The 20,181-nt window shown below is 42.9% G+C and overlaps 1 protein-coding gene across 1 annotated transcript; it reads right to left on the bottom strand.

The window, feature by feature from the left end:
• Positions 1-1,008: 1,008 nt before the first annotated feature.
• On the bottom strand, positions 1,009-5,331 carry LOC125550117 (serine/threonine-protein phosphatase PP1-like). The gene is made up of 4 exons (XM_048713033.1): positions 5,001-5,331; positions 2,672-3,231; positions 2,384-2,575; positions 1,009-1,365 (listed from the first exon to the last, which is right to left on the bottom strand). Exons 1-4 carry the CDS (start codon positions 5,200-5,202, stop codon positions 1,342-1,344), a joined length of 978 nt encoding a protein of 325 aa, XP_048568990.1. The 5' UTR covers positions 5,203-5,331; the 3' UTR covers positions 1,009-1,341.
• Between the last annotated feature and the right edge of the window lie 14,850 nt (positions 5,332-20,181).

The following is a 20,181-nucleotide window of genomic DNA, read 5'->3' as shown; positions in this document are numbered from 1 at the left end:
TCTCGCATTTATGCGCCGGTGAAAAATTTTGGTGTTTGCGTCTCCCTCCCTCAGGTTGGCCGCTCTGGCACATTGCTTCTTCCGGGCCCTCTCAAGAACCGCCAGGCTTACAACTCGTTTCTTTAGTCTAGCACGCAGGTCTAGCTCTTCAAGGGATAATGGCTGATTTTCTTGAGTCATGCCAAGCTGTAGAATGACCAAGAGGGCCGCGTGGTGGTGGATCTTTGCCTTGAAGAACAGCCTCCTGCTCCATTCGGTGAGACGAGTGGTCGTCTTCTTTATTTTATGGAACAACAGCTGATACGGTTCCGAGTGCTCACAATGCTCATTCCAAGCTTTGAGGACGACATCATTGAATCTAGGCATAAAGGCCCAGAAGTTCTCAAACCTGAAGGTTCTAGGCCTCCGAGGCCCCCTCTCATCAGCAAGCAAGAGTGGACAGTGGTCGGTCAGCGATGATGAGAGAGCATGCAAGACGTGGTTGTTGAAGGTTGTGTCCCATTCCGCGTTGCAGAAAAACGAATCAAGTTTGCAGAGGGTAGGGTTCGCTTTCTCATTGCTCCAAGTGAATCTCCAATTCTGCAGATGGATTTCTTTAAGCTCGTGAGCTTGTAGGGCATTCTGGAATCGGGTGATACGACTCCTATTGATGTTTCTGTTATTTTGTCCCTAGCCCGATAGATTTGGTTGAGATCGCCAGACACGTGCCATGCCACACCCGCCGGCGGCTTCTGACTAGCAAGCTCATCAAAGAAAGCATCTTTGCGCGCATAATCAGTGGGGCTATAGACCGACGTGAGCTTGAAAATGAACTCCGTTTCTCTAATCCGCACCATTGCCGAAATACAGTAGTTGGCGATTTCACCAAATTTGAGCGATGATGATGAGTACAAAAAATGGAAGAAAAAACAAACAAGGTCATAAGAACCTTGGAGACCTTCCCTCACAGACCACAAGATTGTAGTAGTAGATAAGTACAAGTGTAGAACAAGTTGGCAAGACGTCACCTCACAAACATAGGGCAAATAATAGATGCTCACAAACAGAAGCTATCAACATCCACAGGCAAAAATGTACCACAAAAGTAACTTACAAAAACAGATGCCGCGCAAGCAAGAACAACCAGAATAGGTGGTGCTGTTAAATCCGGCCTAATTCTGTACAGAGAAAACAAGTGCAGAGCCAATGGACATTTACAAATGCTCGGCAACTAAGGGTGGTTAAGCAAGACAATTGGCTGGTGGATGAATATTGCCATGCCCTGGTGGATCCAAACAATAGATCAGATCACCCCCTTCGAGCTGACGATGGTAATATTGAAGGAATTGGATGTTTATCAGATCAGGCACTTCCCCCAATTGCTGGCTGTTAAGGTAAAAAGGAAATATAATCAGTTCTGTTGCCTTCAAATCATACATTTGAGATCCCAAATCTGGTGAAGTACTCCCTCTGTTCACAAATATAAGATATTCTAACTCTTTTTTTTTAATTGGATGTATATAGACACATTTCAGTGTGTTTGTTCACTCATTTCAGTCCGTATGTAGTCTATATTGAAATATCCAAAACATCTTATATTTGTGAATGGAGGGAATAGAACTTATCAGATATTTTATTCAGGATATGTTATCGTAGGTAGAGACTACTGTATTTTGCATCTTGGGTAGTTCACATGTAGTAGCTATTTGATGGTCACAGATCAATTGATTAAGATATGCATATTGGAAGGGTTAATGCAGTCCTGGAGTACTAATCATTCTGATCATTGGGTGTTTGTGGGAATAGCTCAACACTAACCTACTTATCACTTCCATTCTCATCAACTAAACAAACCTACCGAGTAGGTCGCCATGATATCTACTGTGAAGTTTCCCTAGGCCTATGGTTATTCAAGACCTAACTGGTTGGGTAGCTAAAGTGTACTGTAATAGTTGATGGAATCACAGAATGAACACATTGAATAGCCCCTTCTTGATCAAAGATTGAATGAAGGAATATCCTCAATTACATTATCAATTCACTATCGCTCTCTGTGGTAGTGTTATCCACAAATTTTCCTCATGAACATACAGAAGCAACAACGAGATGGCATTAGAATTTAGAATTTTTTTAATGTACCGGCCCACTGTGCAGCTATTGTATGTTCAATAAAAAAGAGCGGATGACTGGATTATGCAAGAATTAACAGAACCAGCAAACCACAGCAGAACTTGTGCATCAGAGGCATTATCATCGAATTTTCTTTCGTTTTGTAAATCATGGTTTCTACTTTTCTATTACTCTAGTCAGTAATGATAATGCAATGATAAAACATTCTATCTCCACAGGCTCAACTTGTAGTACATAGTAGAATATGAATCCAATCTGAAGCTAGTTGATTTACCTTATTTGGGATTTGTCTTTTCACACGCGGTGTGCCTGTTTCATTTGGCTTCAAGATTTGAAATGAGCACATTAGATTTTCATCTATGCTCAACAGAGCACCTACATTATCGAATTCCCCACAATAATTTGGAGCTGAGAAGATTGTGACTAATCTCCGCTGTGCAAAGAACTCGTAACCATCTTCTACCACCTAAGGGCATTCATGGTACATGCAGTTACTGTAAGTAAAGCTCGAGAATAACAATAATCCAGAAAATAACATAAGTTCGACTAAGTGTTCACAAACCTGATGGGCTCGGCAGATAAGATCAAGATCATTTTTTTCCAAAAACTCTATAAGCATATCTGCACCAAACGTACATGAAACACCTCTGTCACTCTCCCCCCACCCTTCTCCGTCAGGGCTAGGATCAGACCAAAGCAAATCACACAGGAGACCATAATCAGGAATCTCAGCCGGCCTCTCAATATCCTTTATTTGGTCCAGGTTAGTCAGTTCAGGTGAAAGGCCACCATGCATGCACAGTATCTTGTCGTCAATGAGTGCTGCAATAGGCAGGCAGTTGAAGCAATCAGAGAATATCTTCCACAGTCGAACATTGAACCTCCTCTTGCATTCATCATAGAAACCATAAACTCTGTTGATTTTTGCATCTTCATGGTTCCCCCTTAACAGGAAAACCTTGTCAGGGTACCTTATTTTGTATGCCAGCAGTAAGCATATAGTTTCCAAGCTCTGTTTGCCTCTATCTACGTAGTCTCCGAGGAATACATAGGTTGAGGTTGGAGGATAACCACCCAAATCAAACAACCTTAGAAGATCAACAAACTGACCATGGATATCACCTGAAGGTATCATCATACGAGGTAAGACTAGAGTTTTCTGTGAAGATGTGTAAAATAAATTACAATAATAATGAAAAGAATATTAAGAAGCTCTAAACTTTATGCAGAAAGAAATCTTTATCACACAAACGAGATTAACTCAAAGGGATTGCACTGACAAAGCTCCTTAGCAGATAATCTGTACAATGGTAGAGCTATAAAGGTTGTACATGCCAGTATTCACTATCATGTAATTTTCAAATTTGCTCAAATTTATGCCGGTGGTTGATTGTTGCTAGGATGAAATATGGCAGGTGAATCAAAGATGTCAGGAGATGTAGAGGTTATTAGGTTAACATGTGGAATGATTTGATATACAGGTTGGAGGATGTGTAATTCAGGATGTTATTAGCTCGGGACTAGAGAAAATAATAATGAGATTTCTACAAGATCCTTCTACAGAAAGTGAGCAGTTACCAGTTACAGAATGGTCAGTGTGTGGTCTGCAAAAACCAAATAAAGAACAAGATTTTTCCACTGGCAAATCTTCGATAATAAACTTCACTTGGATGTTTGGTTGAAAGAGGAACTGCCAAGGGGAGGATTATCGTGTTGTGTCAGGGATCAAAACCATATCGATTTTGTTCGCCCAATTGTTTGTTTCGTCTCAGTCTCAGGAAGATTTCACTGTTTGATGGCTTGGGGAGGGAGGATTGTACACAGACAAATTGATGGTTATTTATCCTTCAGGCTGTGGCCTGTGGGCTACATGCTAGGCATTATGGGAAGTTTGAAATGAAATGAATTGATGGTAGGGTTTCGGGTAGTATACAGACCATTTGTATAAAATTCTGGGTATTATGCAGCATCCAGAAGCCCTGCTAGGGTGGAGGAGAGTGAAGAAGGCAATTGACATATTGAAGGTGAAGAGAAGTCTTCTGCAAACCTGTTGCCAAGTTTATTATGATATATTGCAGCCCAGGGTTCACAATTTGCCTACCCTTTTTGTGTTATTTTACTTTGAAAATTTGGTAGGGTTGTTATGCATGATGCTACTTTGTGCTTCCTGACACCAGAGGGACGTACGGACTACAATACCATACCGACCAAACCCAGTGTAGAACCAACAACAGCACTATTGGTCACAATGTCACCAGCTCATGCAAACAAATTTAATGGACAATGAGCAGCAACTTGACCATCCACCACAGCTCCCAATATGGCCAACAATCCCACCTCAGCTCAGTAACCAAGCAACTCCATCATGAATTCACATGTTAAAAAATGAGCAAAACAAATGGCGCCAGCAGCCAAAGTGAGAGTACCCTAATGATGCAAGCTCGCTGCGGGCAGGGCAACCCGCGAAGCACGTTCATAAGTAATACACCAAATCAACTTATTGTAATTTCTCCTTTGACATTCACATAAGGTTGACTTTTAATGTACTTATATGCGGGCTTTCACGGTTATCACTTGCATCCCTAGGAGTACCTACGACTAAGCATTAATGGTTAAGGCCTAGGAAGCTCAAATCAGGCATTATCATCATAGTACAAAGAGATCATCATCCCTTGTAAGGGCACCCATCCTTTTCTTATCCCTAAATTCCACCAGACGCCACCAAGGTGTACCAAATCCCTTCATGATTCACAGATTCTCCACATCGCCTAAAAATTTACCAACAAACCTATTCGTTCTATGAAAGAAACACCATCAAAATCAAAACTACATATACTAGTAATTTGGAAAGGAGCAAAAACAAAGCTAGAAACGATTTGTTTAATAATCACCGCAGATCTTGACGGGGGCCTGGATGCGGAGGAGGTTGGGCTGGGACAGGAAAACCCGCTTGGCGTCGACGCAGAGCTGCCGGATCTCCGCCTCGGACAGCTGCACCTGCCGCCCGCCGCGGCCGCCCTCGACCAATCGCCGCACCACCTCGTCCAGCGCCGCGCCCTCCATGGCCCCCATGGAGGCCCGTGTCATCATCATCTTCCCTCCTTCTTCTCCCGCGGCCGCGTCCCTCTCTCTCTCTCCGGCGACGGCGAGGGGCGGGGGAGAGAGAGGAAGGGTGGGAGGATTGGAAATGGGATGGCCTGGGAATAGTTGCGTTTGTGACGACCACGAGCTTAATTAATCGTTTCGGGTGTTCAAAGACGCGTGAACACGCATCCGCCGTTGGTTTGTAGATGGACGGCCCGTGGAACATGTCTCGGTCTTCCTCCTGTGTTTGCTGCTCTTTCGTCGTTTTGCTGTTGCCCTCGTCGGTCATGGAATTGGATTATTATTTTATTCTATTTTAATCTTCCATCATACAATGAACACAAGAAACAATACTCCCTCGGTCATTCTCCCTCTGTTTCAAAATAGATGACTCAACTTTGTACCAATTTTAGAACAGAGGGAGTATATTGTAAGACGTTTTCTGATACTATATTATTGAACGGAGGAGTAAAAATTACATCAAGATTCATAGACTATCTAGTGATGATTACAAGCACTGAAACTAGCTGAAGGCGTGTCGTCGTCATTGTCCCTCCCTCACTGGAGTCGGGCAAAACTTATTGTAATTGACATCGGAAAGTCCTCGTAAAAAGCCCTCATAAAACCAGCGCATCAGAACAGCACCCGTCGCCGATGAAAAGTAGTGGAAAGATCACACGAATGTAGATGAACGATGAACAGATCCGAGCAAATTCATCAAAGACAGATTCGTTGGAGATACACCTTTGCACGCCCACGAAGGATGCTAAATGTATCACCGAAACGGGGACTAAATGGGAGAATCTTATTTCATCATCGGGGGGCGCCGCCATCTCGCCTTTCTGAATGCAAACCCTAACAAAACTCAAAAACACATCTAAAAACTGAACCCTCCCACTGACAAGGGTTGGGATCCACAGCGCCCCATAGCCCTAAGATTACCGGAGACGAGGTGGACCAACGACGATGCTGGCGAGAGGCAAAGGAACCCTACTTTTTTAGGGGCGGAGGCGGTTGTGTCTTTTGTTAAGCGACAAAATATTGTTCACTCTCTATTACTTTGTATTCTCAAGATATTAGAGCATCTACAATCAGGATTGTCAAATCTAGAACTATGTATGTTCGTTGGCGCGTCTACTCGCGCTGACTATGTAGAGAACATTTCGCTGACACCACAATCACAATCCATAGTAATCGCACATCCAACATAGATATAGTTCATAAAAAAGGGCTGCCCGAGTTCATACTTAACTAAACTATTAGATAAAACAAGTAATTAAACATATGGGGGATGACCGGAGTTCACCATTTTCTCGTAGGTCGCTTCCCCTTGGGGTCTCGGAAACGACGGTTGTCCTTGGCCTAGGCGTTGGCGACTGGTTTTTCTTTTGGTTTTTCATTTTTTTTGTTTCTTCATGTTGTTTTTTATTTTTCATTTATTTTTATTTTCCTTTTCCTTTTTCATTTTGTGAACACCTTTCAAATATGTGAACATTTTCTAAATCATCAAAATTTTAAAAAATCATGAATAATTTTTCACAAATTAATATTTTGAAAATATTGAACATTCTTTAAATTCGCGAACATTTTTATAAGTCAAGATTTTTTTGGAATCATGGACATTTTTCAAAATTGCTAACATTTTCTGAATTGGTGAACATTTTTAAAAATTCATGACCATTTTCCACATTCATGAACAATTTTTTTTGAACTCACAAACATATTTTGAATTTGAGAAAAAAATTATATTCATGAATATTTTGAAATTTTATGTTGTCCCTTTGCCTCGGGACCTATATTTCGCATAAAGTGAGATGGTAGCTCCCCTCGCCCGAATCATCTATGCAGTGCGCAGCCTATGGACTGGCCCAATAGCGTGTTGCTCGGTCGGTTGGTCGTCTGTCTATTGGCTGATGTGTTTGTTCATTGTTTTCTTTATATTTTTGTTTGTCTTATTTCTTCATTGGTTTCCCATAATTTTCTTTTTTTTCATCGTTATACCTTGGTTTTTTGTGTTTACTTTGTTTTCCTTTGGTTACTTTTTATTTCTTTCTTGGTTTTCATCTGGGTTTCTTTCTCGTTTTATTCATTTTTATTTGTTTCTTTCATGGTTTCATCGCTTTTCTTTATTTCTTTTTGAGTTTTCAATGTTTTCTATTCTATTGCACTTGTTTTCATTCTACATTTTTTGTATACGTCAAGAACATTTTCTAATACGTGTTTTACATTTTTAAAATACATGACTAATATTTTTTCAGATAAATGTTTCGATATCTATTGTTTACACATTTGGAAGTGCAAACAAAAGTAAAAAAGGAAAGCAAAAGCCAAAACAAAATAACTTGAAAAAGAAAGAAAAAACGAGTTTGCGGCCTCCTGCAAGTTGGGTCGGCCCAGTATGGCGCTTCCTCAGGCGAAGCTAGCATCCAACTCCGTCGACAGAGACCCCTTGTAGAGGTCACTCCAACTTTCTCACAACTTGGTACTTTTTCCATATTTTTCATAGATTCGTTTTTTTAATATCTCTTGAATTGTGCGTTCAAATCCTGAATCATTTGCATAGTTGTATTTCTTGCGTCAAGATCTTCAGAACTACATCATGTATTAACAGGTTTCAGAAAATTTGTTTTCGAGTAAAAACCCGAAAAGAAAACCCGGAGCCGGAAGCATGTTCTTTCTTTCTGTTAAAATAAATTCAAGGCATATCGTTGATCATCCAAGGACCAAACAATCACATAAACATGACACCAAGATTTGTTAACGAGGTTCACCGATATGGCTACATCCTCGGGAGCTGACTATGGGCGTTCCTCCCCATGACACTGCTATAATACCGCATCTGGTCGCCCTGGACACCGGCACATGCCGCCGGCTTCCCCTGCGTTCCGGTGCTATTATGTTGGCATAGGTTACATCGTGTGTTTGCCCCCACTATATATGAGAGGCCTAGGATACAAGTGTCCTATTAGGACACGACTCCATATCCTATCTAAAAACACAATACAACTACAAGTCCAACTGTAACCTATCTCGTACACAATATTCGACACAATTTTAACAAACTCCACCTTGACGAATATTCTCCACCACCTTGAATTCGTCAATGCGTCAAACTTCCATATACATTGGACTTGAGCTTATCCCATGAGCATCGCTGCTACTCTAAAGACTCCATGTGACTCCACCTGCAACTTGTAGTCCCTTCTTTTCTTAACCATAGTCAACACTCGAGCAAAATTAAGTTTCTTGTCACTCTAGTTTGTGCTCCCAACTTTCAGAGTATCAGTCCAACGCCATCACACATTGATCACTGACATGCGTGAAAGTGAACAACTCACATATTAGGTGTCACACATAAGAGTTACCTAAACTCAACATCACCGCTCTTCCTTGTCCGTCTGTCTGAAACTTGAAGTAATTTCACCGTTGCTTGTAGTCATCCCGAGTCAAATTCGCAGTTGTCTCACCACATGTATGACCACCAGAGCCCTGGCCCGCCTCCATGTCCCGTGCGTACCGCACGCCTCGCCGCTATTACCGCGTCGAACCTCCGCTGTCCTGGTCAAGTCTCAAGGGTCGCGAACCCACACCACTCAACCTCCACTGCAGAGTATCACCGATCATCACCGACCGATGACGAGTCTCACGCTTCCATCAAACCACTGGGCTCCAGTCCGAACTGCATGTCGCTCGCTTTTCTCCCTTGTTGAATAGGCTTCGATTCCCTGGATCCTTACATCGTAGCCCCTCAATCCAGCTCCACCTTCAACATGACTCTATGATGGTTGTACGTGCCACCCCGCGCCCCATCGACTCTAAGATCTCATGTGCACTGTCTTGAATCAACCCCGCAACATAGTCTTGTCGAAGCCACACAAGCCCTCGGGCATGTGCCATGTGTTTCCACGCCCCAGAAGTCGGTCACCATCAGCATCACGCTTCTATGTCGTCATCGCCAATTCCACCACCGTCTTCTATATCGACCGACTCGCGTCGATCCGTCAGACTGTCTAGTCCGACCCAGGCTCCCAAATCAATCCATGAATTTCCATCTATCACATGATAATTTCATCTCAGCTGACATGACTTACTGCAACGCCTTCAAGCATCCCTGATACGCCAACAAATCTTTCATCCTTGTGTGCCATAACCCAAGGTTTTCAGTTTCAGTGAACTTCTTCACCTCAAACCTGGTACCCGTTGGCACCATGGTCCTTTGTACGGCCGACCCTGCAAAAAATTATTCGAGCTTTGCACGTGATGCCCCAAGTACACGAACAGAACCTCCGGTCATTCGCGTACTACTGGCAATTCCAACCAAAAAATCCTTTTGTTCATCACGTGTAGTGCTCCTGTCTTGGCTCAACTCTTGGTTGCTAAGCTAAGGGCATGTACAATGGTTGATAAGATAGTCTTATCTTAAGTTTTGCATGTAATTTAGAAATGACAAAGAAAAATGTCTATAATGGGTCATCTCTTAGCCTTATCTTCAATAACTAGCAATTTCTAAAAATGTGGTGAGACATATTATGCTAAGAGATTATCTCTTGTCTTATCTTAAATAAGAGAAGACAAGCCTTCTCTTATGAGTTCTCTCTCCTCCACTCATAATTTATCCTACGTGGCACTCCTAAGATAGCACCATTGTACATGCCCTAATTGATTTGCCTCGCCTCAGCCTTTCCAATGGATTTCTGTCTTGGCTCAACTCTCAATGGATTTATTCCTTCCACCGAATCGATCTGTTGTTGGCCTTTGTCTCGCCTCGTCCCCTGCCCGACTGCCTCCTTGTGCACGGTTCCAGCAGTCCGGCTGGGCTACGAGTTCTCCCGGGACTCGGTCCCTTTTGTTTCCAAAACAAATCTCTGTCTACGGCTGTTTCTAGTTGCACCACACATCGTCAGAATCTGCACGCCCCGCGACCGACCGAGTCCACGCTCAGCCGCCCCCTGCACACGTCCTTCCGCCGCTTGGGCCTATACGCGTTGTCGCTGGCCATGTCCCAACCTCGCCGACTCCGAGTACTCAACTCGACGACCACGCGATCGTGACCCACGCCGATTCTTCCATGCCTAATATCACATCCAATCCTTGAGATTCCAATACTATTAGGTCTGAGGGAAAAACATAGTTACCAATCCTTAATGGTAACCGATCACACCATAGACTAGCCACATACTCTGCTCCGGGCGAGGTTACTAACATGGGTGACCTAAGGGCTTGGGTTGGTAGGTTATACTTATCCACAAATCCCCTTGAGATGTATGAATGCGATGCACCAGTATCAAAAAGAACGAGTGCAGTAAATGACTTAACCAAAATCTTACCTATTACTGCATCAGGCTGAGCTTCAACCTCCTCCACGCTAACGTGGTTCACCTGTCCCCTGTTGAAAGGGTTCGGCTTCTTCCCAGAACTTCCATTGCCATTTTGGCCTTCAGGACATTCATTGGCATAATGTCCGGTCTTCTGACACTTAAAACAAGTGACTTGGCTTAGGTCCTTCTTGGCTGGGGTTGATGGGTTGGTGCGGTTCTGGCCGTTGCTTCCTCCATTGCCATTACCATTCTTGGTGCCATTGTGATTGTGCGAGCTACCTCCTCCATGGGTATGCTGAAAATGTCCTCCCGGTCTAGGGGTAAAACGTGGCTTCTGCTGAGCTCCTGAATTGTACTTTCCTTGTCCATACTTCCTCTTGCGATTCTCAATTTGCTGCTGCTTCCCTTCAATCATAAGAGCATGATCTACCAACTCCTGGTAGTTGTTGAAGGTGGCTACCATCAACTGCATGCTCAACTCATCATTCAGTCCTTCCAGAAACTTCTCCTGCTTAGTTGCATCCGTAGCGACGTCATCTGGGGCATAACGTGCTAACTTACTAAAGTCCTCCACATACTGGCCAACTGTCCGTCCTCCTTGGCGCAAGTTGCGAAACTCACGCTTCTTCATGGCCATAGCTCCTGCTAAAACATGTGCAGTACGAAAAGCCTGCTGAAAATGGTCCCATGTGACAGTGTCGACTGGGAAAGTGGATGTGAAATTTTCCCACCATGATGCTGCGGGTCCTTCTAGCTGATGTGCGGCAAACTTCACCTTCTCTGCATCTGTGCATCCTGCTGTGGTCAACTCCCTAGCTGTTTTGCGGAGCCAATCATCTGCTACTATCGGCTCGGTACTAGTGGAAACCACCGGCGGATTCAGCCTAAGAAAATGGGCTAAGTGGTCAACAGGTGGTGGTGGTGGTGGTGGTGGGTTGTTGTTGTTGTTCCCCTGATTCTGATTCTGGACTAGCAACTGCATCAATGTGTTTTGCTGCTGGATCAACTGGGTGAGCTCCGGTGGAAAGGCAAATCTGGGGTCACATCTCGGAGGCATCTGAGGGTTTAGAAAAGATGAGATATAAGAATAGAGGGGGTCTAAAGAGAAAACACTACCCATATGCACATGAGGCAAAAACAAACAATTCACTTCAATCAATCAAAAAAAGGCATACAATCGATCTATCTATCGCAAAAGTGCTCGGACTACTATATTTACATGGTGGACTACTACTACTGATGAGGTGGTCTACTAGAAATATTCTTCGGTTGCAAACTCCATGATATCTGCTCCAGCTTCATCAACATAGTCATCATCGCTACTATCTGCTTCCGAGTCGGTGCCGTCGATGATGATGTAGTCTTCTGGGCTAATCTCCTGGGGTTCTTCGTCTTCATCTACTGGCGTAGGGCCTCCCATAAATATTCCAATCTTCTTGATCAGGTCGTCATTCTTCTCCACCAATACTTCAATTTCCTCTTCATAATCTTCACGTGTAGCCTTGAGTTCTTCCTCCAGTTCCTTGATTCTAGTCTTAGCCTTCTTCAGATCTATCATGTCGGCGCACATCTGGTTCTCCTATCGTCGAATGTGCTGGTTTAACTCCTGGATAAAAGCTGCGATTGACCTATCCTTCCTGGTGTTGATCATCTCCCAGTGTTCATCTCGGCGTCCACAAATCTGGTAGATAGTATCCTTGAGATCCTTGCGGTAGACTTCTCCAATGCGTCCCATGGCGATGTGAGCTGCCATGCTCTTTCCTAGACTCCAAATTGGTGCATCAAAAGAAAACTCTATGGGCTCAGTGACTGGCATGAACGTCCTTCCTGGAACCTGAACTTGAATCATCTAGCGCTCTTCTTCAGGTAAAGTGGCGTTGTAGGTTCCCGTGAAGCTAGGTACTCCTATATTCAGGTATCTAGTGACTTCCTTCAAGTGTCGTCCAAAGGGTGTATCTTCATCCGGTTGTGTGAACTTGTTCCTTGCATCCGCCATCCTAAAGAGCAGAAAAGATGAGGGGTCAGAAGAGAAGAGAGTGGATAGTGATCTAGGTCTTTTGCTTAGTGGTCGTGTCCTCCAGTCAGCGTGTGCTCTGATACCATCTCTGTAGCGACTAGACCTCAAACGGTCTGATCTCTGTGCTCCGGTGTCATCCCTGGATCAGTAATGCTGACACCACACAGTACTCAGAGGATTTATAGCAGAGTAGCAATCACACACTTATTACATCGAGTGTCTCAAAAGAGAACTTATTACAATAAATATGGCTTAAGGCCATCTAATAACGATAACAGCGGAAGGCTTGGAAGATAAGTGAGTCCATCAACTCCAACGGCGTCACTGAGTATAGAACCACGACCTAAAACCCCTTAATTGTCGTCTGAAAAGTCTGCAACATTAACGTTGCAGCCCGAAACGGGTCAGCACATGGAATATGCTGGTAAGGTAACACATAGAGAGTAATGGAATGAAACAGCTATACTATATGCATATGTGGCTGGTGGAAAGCTCTATGGTTATAGTTTTGCATAAAGCCAATTTTTCCCTACTTCAAAGGAATAAATTTATTTAACTATCATGGTAGTTGTTAAACATTGAGAATGGTTGACAGCATCCTCAATCCCAATTAAACATCATCTTTAAACATAACCCAACAAAATTAATTTAAAGTAACATGTTGAGATTCACATGAAAATCCAAGTACTAGATACTCAAGATGTCCATAACCGGGGACACGGCTAATCATGATTAGTTTATTATACTCTGCAGAGGTTTGCGCACTTTTCCCCACAAGACTCGATCGCCTCCGTTTGGTTTCTCGCACTACATGGTGTTTGAGAAGACGGATGACCGAGACATAGTCTTTCAAAAGCGCTAGCACCTTACGATCGGGTAGACCGTACCACCTACATCCCCTACATCTGCTAGTCTACCACTGTAAGAGTTCGCACGACTTAGTCAACTATGCTAGAGCCCATAATAGCTTGTGGCTGCACACGGAAGTTTCTAGTATGAATAGTCTCATGATCCCTTTGAGCCTGGGTGGCGGTCCAAAAGAAAACAGGCAAGTCCTAGAATACCCAGGTGCCTCAATCCACCCAGATGTGTGTTTAAGTTGCCACCTTAGATAAACCATTAATTAACAATCTCACATCTGTCATGAATATCACTCACCCAATCCACACCTACTAGCATAGTATGGCATAATAAGCAAACGCAGAAGTAACTCCCAAAGGTTTGATAATAACAGGTAATAGGTACTACCTCATCTACTTCCCATCCCACAATTTAATTAGATCCTAATCATGCAATGTGTGAGGATTGATCTAATGCAATAAAACTGGGTAGTAGAAAAGGTATGATCAAAGTGTTACTTGCCTTGCTGATGATCCGGGAAACCTAGCGATTCGAAGTAACAAGCGGCGCACTCCGGGTATTCTATCACAGACAAACAAACAAGCATATAATAAGAACTCATCTAATGCATGGGTAAAACGCAAATAAGAGATCTAACCAGAAGGTTCAACTTAAGAACTCCGGTTGGCAAAAAGAATCAAATCGAACGAAGCAACGAAAGTCAAACGGCGAAAGAAAACAACTTCGTTCTAGTACTCTGGATCTAAGGCAAATTTTACAGTAGCAAAATCTTGTTTAAGTTGGTTAAACGGTTAGAGGGTTTTGAGACGAAACTCTAGGCACTTGAATCGCCTGATTCCGATAAACGAGCGAAAAGTTATACTAAAATGAAAATCGGATCAGGAATCGCGATCAGAAAAATCACGGATTTAATCCGAGAAAAAGAAAAACGACGAACGCTCGCTAGAACGAACGAACGGACAAACGCTCGCTATTTAAATAAACCAGAAAAACCGATCTATTTAAAAAACCGAAACTAAAAAAACCCGACGAAAACCGATCTTTAAAAAAAACCGTTGGCACGGAAGTCGAGGCGGCGGCGAACCTCAGCGGCGGCGGCGGCGCGGTGGCCGGGTGGCGGCTGGGGCGGGGTCGGCGGCTGGCTAGGGTTTCCCCCGGGTGGGCTGCCCCGACTTATATACCCTGGTCGGGCCGGAGTCCTAGTCGGACACGGCCCGTTAGGTCAGTTCGTTTTTTTTATTATTCCGCTCGGAAGAAAAATAAAAAGAAATACTAAACGGACTCCAAAAATTTCGAAATAAATTTTCACGGGCTTCTAAAATCAAGCCGCACAAGGTGAACATTTATTTGGGACCTAAATGCAATTTTGAAAAACGCACATTTTTCCTAAATTCAAATAAAACACCGAAAAACTCCGAAATAAAATCTTATTTGATTTTATTATTAAATCCTCAGTATTTCTTTATTTTGGGAAAGTCATTTTATTCCCTCTCTCATATTTTTGTAATAGAAATAATTGATGATAAAATAAATAAAATCAAATGATCCTATTCTCAAAATTTGAGAAAACTCAAATATGAAATTAACGAAATCCCCAACTCTCTTCGTGGGTCCTTGAGTTGCGTAGAATTTCTAGGATCAACCAAAATGCAAAATAAAATATGGTATGCAATGATGATCTAATGTATAACATTCCAAATTGGAATTTTGGGATGTTACAGGAGCGCTCGTTAACTAGTTGCTCTCCCTTCTTACTACCAGATATTATATCGCAGGAGCAGTCAACATTTTTAACGGGAAGGTTCATAAATGGTAATTATTTCAGCCTCTGAATGCCTTCATTTTATGAAGAGGAATAGATCAAAAAACAATAGTTTTTGTGCACTCAAGCTCAACATGATGAAGGCTTATGAGAGAGTCGAGTGGAGTTATCTCAAATCGATAATGGAGAAACTTGGTTTTGCTGCACCATGGATTTCTGTCATCATGAACATGGTGAGCTCTGTCTCTTTCTCGATTATGTTTAATGGAAGGGAATTAGAGGAGTTCAAACCTACGCGTGGCATTCGATAGGGAGATCCTATCTCTCCTTATCTTTTCTTGTTGGCAGCGGAGGGCGTTTCGTTCCTACTAAAATCTCACAACCAGTCATCCAGCTCAGCAGCATTAAGGTGGCACCATCGACACTAGTAGTGAACCATCTCTTTATTCTTGGATGATAGCCTGTTGTTCTTCAAGACAAGTATTAATGGAGTGGAGGAGGTATTAAACCTATTGGAGTCATATTGTATGGCATCAGGACAAAGGATAAATAAAGATAAATCATCGATCTTTTTCAGTAAGGGAACTTCAGAGGTAGTACGAGATGCTGTTAAGGGTTTCCTTCAAGTACCTAATGAATCACTAAGTGACGGATATTTAGGAATGCCTACAGATGTGGGGCATTCAAAAAAGGTACGTTTAAATATTTGAGTGGCGGTGTGTTGGACAAAGTCAAAGGGTGGATGAGTAAGTGCTTGTCGGCAGGTGGCAAGGAAGTTCTTATAAAATCGATGGCTCAAGCGATCCCGATGTACTCAATGTCTTGCTTCAAACTCCCGAGAGGTTTATGTGATCATATCAAATCCATTATTTGGAAGTTTTGGTGGGGCTGCAAGCAAGGGGAACGAAAGCCGTCTTGGGTCTCATGGGATGTGATGACAAGGTCAAAAAATTTGGGTGGACTAGGGTTCAGAGATCATGAACTTTTTAACCTTGCATTATTAGCTAGATAGACATGGAGAATTTTGCAGGAGCCTTTGACTTTGAGTGCAAGAATTCTCAAAGCATCTTATTTCCCGGACAACACAATACTTGAGGCCGAACTTGGACCTCGCCCATCTCAAATTTGGCGAGCCATCCTTGAGGGGAGGGATGTTCTATAGCAAGGGATCATTAGACGTATTGGCAATGGCCAGACTACAGATATTTGGGCTGATAATTGGATACCAAAAGAAATTACACCAAGACCAACTACGTCGCTCATTGCAGATCCACCAGTAAAAGTTTCAGAATTGTTGGAGCCTACTACAGGTTCATGGAACGTGGCCTTGGTTTGATCGGTATTCATCCGTTTTGATGTTGATGCAATATTGAAAATCTGGGTCTGTACACGCAACCTCGATCGAGGACTTTTGAGCATGGTTTCCAAAGAAGAAAGGGAGATTTACAATGAGTTCGGCGTATAGATTTTTGGTGAGAACAAAGATGTAAAGAGAAGAATGGCTTGAAGGAAGAAGCGGGACATCTAGTGCAATAGATGAGAATGCCTGGAGTGAACTATGGAAAATCCGAGTGCCCTCCAAGATCAAGATTTTTCTGTGGAGGCTAGGTCGTCACTCATTGCCTACCACGAACGTTTTACACCACCGGAATATGGCAGTTCAGAACTCGTGCCCTCTTTGTGGGTGCAAGGACTCATAGAGACATGCACTCTTCTCATGTGCGATGTCAAGGTGCATTTGGGCACTGTCAGATGATGGTATTGTGGCAAAGATGGCTGAAGTTGAAGATCCTAGCGCCAAGGGCTGGATATTTGAGCTCGCTAGTTTGTTGGACCATCCGAGCTTCACTAAGATGGTTGTGACATTGTGGGCAATATAGTACGCAAGGCGTAAAGCAATATACGAGGAGATTTTTCAACGCCCACATCAAACCATATCTTTTGTGAACAATTACATTGCAGAGCTTGATCAACTTCCGGTCACTAAAACGGGAGTAGCGGTGCCAAGCAAATCGCAAGCTTGTCCTCAGAGATGGTTGGCTCCAGCTAATGATGCTTCAAAGTTGAATGTGTGATGGAGTTGTTTCAAGGAACAGGCCCGGGGGTGCGGTTGCATCCCTATGCCGTGATAATAGTGGCATTTACCTTGGAGCTTCGGCGGTTGTCTACCAGGGAGGGTATCACTGACCCAACGATTCTCGAGACATATGCGTGTAGAGAAGCTCTTGCATTGGCGGAAGACCTTGTAATTCAGAATTTGATTGTGGCCTCGGATTGCCAAGGAGTCGTCAATGACATTAACATGGGGACAGGAGGGCCTCATGCAGCTATCATCCATGAAATAATAGCTCGTAGCTCTAGTTTTTCTTCTTGCAGTTTTGTTTTTGAGCATAGAAACTATAACTTTGAGGTTCGCAATCTCGCCAAGTTTATATGTAATTTAGACATAGGTAGACATGTCTGGTCGGCTCTTCCATATAACCCAATTTGTGTACCTATGGATATCACTTTGAATCAATAAAGCTTGCGAGAATTCAAAAAAAGAAAAGCAAAACAAACCTTCTATTGAACTACCCGCGTGAAGGACGGGAGCAACTAACTTGTTTTGTGCCCCTAAAAAAACTAATTTTTTTTAAAAAAAATCCGGGAGCAACTAACTACAGTATTCCCTCCACTCAAAAAAAAATCCTAAAGTATTCCCCTTGCGAGAGTCCCTCAAGGATTGTTTTTGTGGCCTAAGAGCATGCCAAGTGGTACATCCAGCTACCACCACGTTTTGCGTGCTGAGCACTCCCTCTGAATTTAGTTTTTCAATTTTTCCTGTACGTGCTTCTGGGTTTTACATTTTATTTTTGGCTTTTCGGTTTACGTCTTATTTTCATAGTTTTGGAGAAGAAAAGTCATAATTTTTTCTTTATGCGAAATTTGTTTTGTGCTTCCATGAGCAGCATAGATTTGGTTTTTGTAGAGTCACAAATTTACTTCCGCAACAAGCGTAACTGTGTTTTTTTGAAAGGTAAAAACTATTTCAACTTTTTTGCTTCCACGAGAAGCATACTATGCTTTTTGTGGAGGCATGGATTTGCTCTGTGAGAAGCACAACTGTGTTTTTTGGAAGGAAAAAATCTTGATTTTTTTGCGCAATTTTTTTGCTTCCACAAAAGCATACCGTGCTTCTCACGGAGGTATAGATTTGTTTTCGCGAGAAGCATGTGCTTCTCGGAAAGGGAAAAATTACGAAGAAAATGCGTTATTTTTGCTTCCACGAGCTCTTGAAAAGGGGAAAATCATGATATTTTGTGCCTCCACGAGAAGCACAAGTTTGCATCTCATGGAGGCACAAATCTGCGATTCTCAAAAAGGAAGTGTTAGAATTGTGTCGAATATTGTGTACGAGATAGGTTACAGTTGGACTTGTAGTTGTATTATGTTTTTAGATATGATATGGAGTCGTGTCCTAGTAGGACACTTGTATCCTAGGCCTCTCATATATAGCGGGGGTAGACACACGATGTAACCTATGCCAACATAATAGCACTGGAACACAGGGGAAGCCGGCGGCATGTGTCAGTGTCCAGGGCGACCAGATGCGGTACTATAGCGGTGTCATGGGGAGGAGCGCCCATAGTCAGGCCCCGGGGATGTAGCCATATTGGTGAACCTCGTTAACAAATCTCGGTGTCATGCTTGTGTGATTGCTTGGTCCTCGGATGATCAATGATATGCCTCGAATTTATTCTAACAAGTGGTATTATGAGCAAGGTTTAAGATCGAGGTGGATCGTGTTGACCTGGAGGTAAAAATATCATGGAAGAATCAATCGTCGGCGAGATCATTGGATATTAAAGTATGAAGGAAATATTGAGTGTGCTAGTAAGTCAATTTTCCTTACCACCCCAGAAGGGAGAAGGATCAAGTATGTATCCCGACATGTGCCAAAGAGGACTCAAGTAAATTGCTTAACAGGAGTTGTGCAGGAGGAAGTACCAGTGGTAAGGGATTTCCTTGATGTATTTCCAGAAGAGTTGCCAGGCATGCCACCGGATAGAGATATTGAGTTTTTGATTGAGCTATTGCCAGGCACAGGGCCAATATCAAAGAGACCATATAGGATGCTGGCAAAGGATTTGGTGGAAATTAAGAAGCAGATTAAGGAGTTACTGGATAAGGGATATATTCGCCCAAGTTCTTCACCTTGGGGATCGCCAGTACTTCTAGTGGAGAAGAAGGATGGATCGTTAAGGATGGTTGTTGATTATCGAGGATTGAATGAAGTAACGATCAAGAACAAGTACCCACTACCAATGATCAACGATCTGTTTGATCGATTGCAAGGAGCTAAGGTATTTTCCAAGATCGATCTGCGATCAGGATACCACCAGTTAAAGATTCAAGAACAGGATATTCCGAAGACAGCTTTTACCACCAGGTATGGGCTGTATGAGTATACCGTTATGTCATTTGGTCTGACTAACACACCTGCCTATTTTATGAACATGATGAACAAAGTGTTTATGGAGTTTTTGGATAAGTTCGTCGTAGTGTTCATTGATGATATCCTGGTTTATTCGAAGAATGAAGAGGAACATAAGGAGCATTTGCGTTTGGTACTTGGAAAGCTCAGAGAACAACAATTATATGCCAAGTTCAGCAAATGTGAGTTTTGGTTGAAGGAAGTAGGATTCCTCGGACACGTTATATCCGGAGAAGGTATAGCAGTAGATCCCACTAAAGTTGAAACCGTGACCAAGTGAGAAGCCCCAACAACAGTTGGAGAGATCCGGAGTTTTCTTGGACTCGCAGGATACTACCGGAGATTTATTGAGAATTTCTAAAAGATTGCGAAGCCTATGACTGAGTTGTTAAAGAAGGATACCAAGTTCATATGGACAGAGGAATGTGAGGCTAGTTTCCAGGAATTGAAGAAACTCTTGGTTACCTCACCAGTGTTGATTTTGCCAGACCAGACCAAGGATTATGAGGTGTATTGCGACGCTTCACGTCGAGGACTTGGAGCAGTGCTTATGCAG

This window comes from Triticum urartu, chromosome 1 (assembly GCF_003073215.2).
Source record: "Triticum urartu cultivar G1812 chromosome 1, Tu2.1, whole genome shotgun sequence".
Lineage (NCBI taxonomy): Eukaryota > Viridiplantae > Streptophyta > Magnoliopsida > Poales > Poaceae > Triticum > Triticum urartu.
Note: the sequence above shows the minus strand (reverse complement) of the source record. Positions and strands in the feature narration are given on the sequence as shown.

Coding starts and splice junctions, on each gene's coding strand:
- LOC125550117 (XM_048713033.1), bottom strand. CDS start 5,202: ATGATGATGACACGGGCCTCCATGGGGGCCATGGAGGGCGCGGCGCTG. Junction 2,576..2,671: donor TTATCTGCCGAGCCCATCAG/GTTTGTGAACAC, acceptor GAATGCCCTTAG/GTGGTAGAAGATGGTTACGA. Junction 1,366..2,383: donor AAAGACAAATCCCAAATAAG/GTAAATCAACTA, acceptor TTACCTTAACAG/CCAGCAATTGGGGGAAGTGC.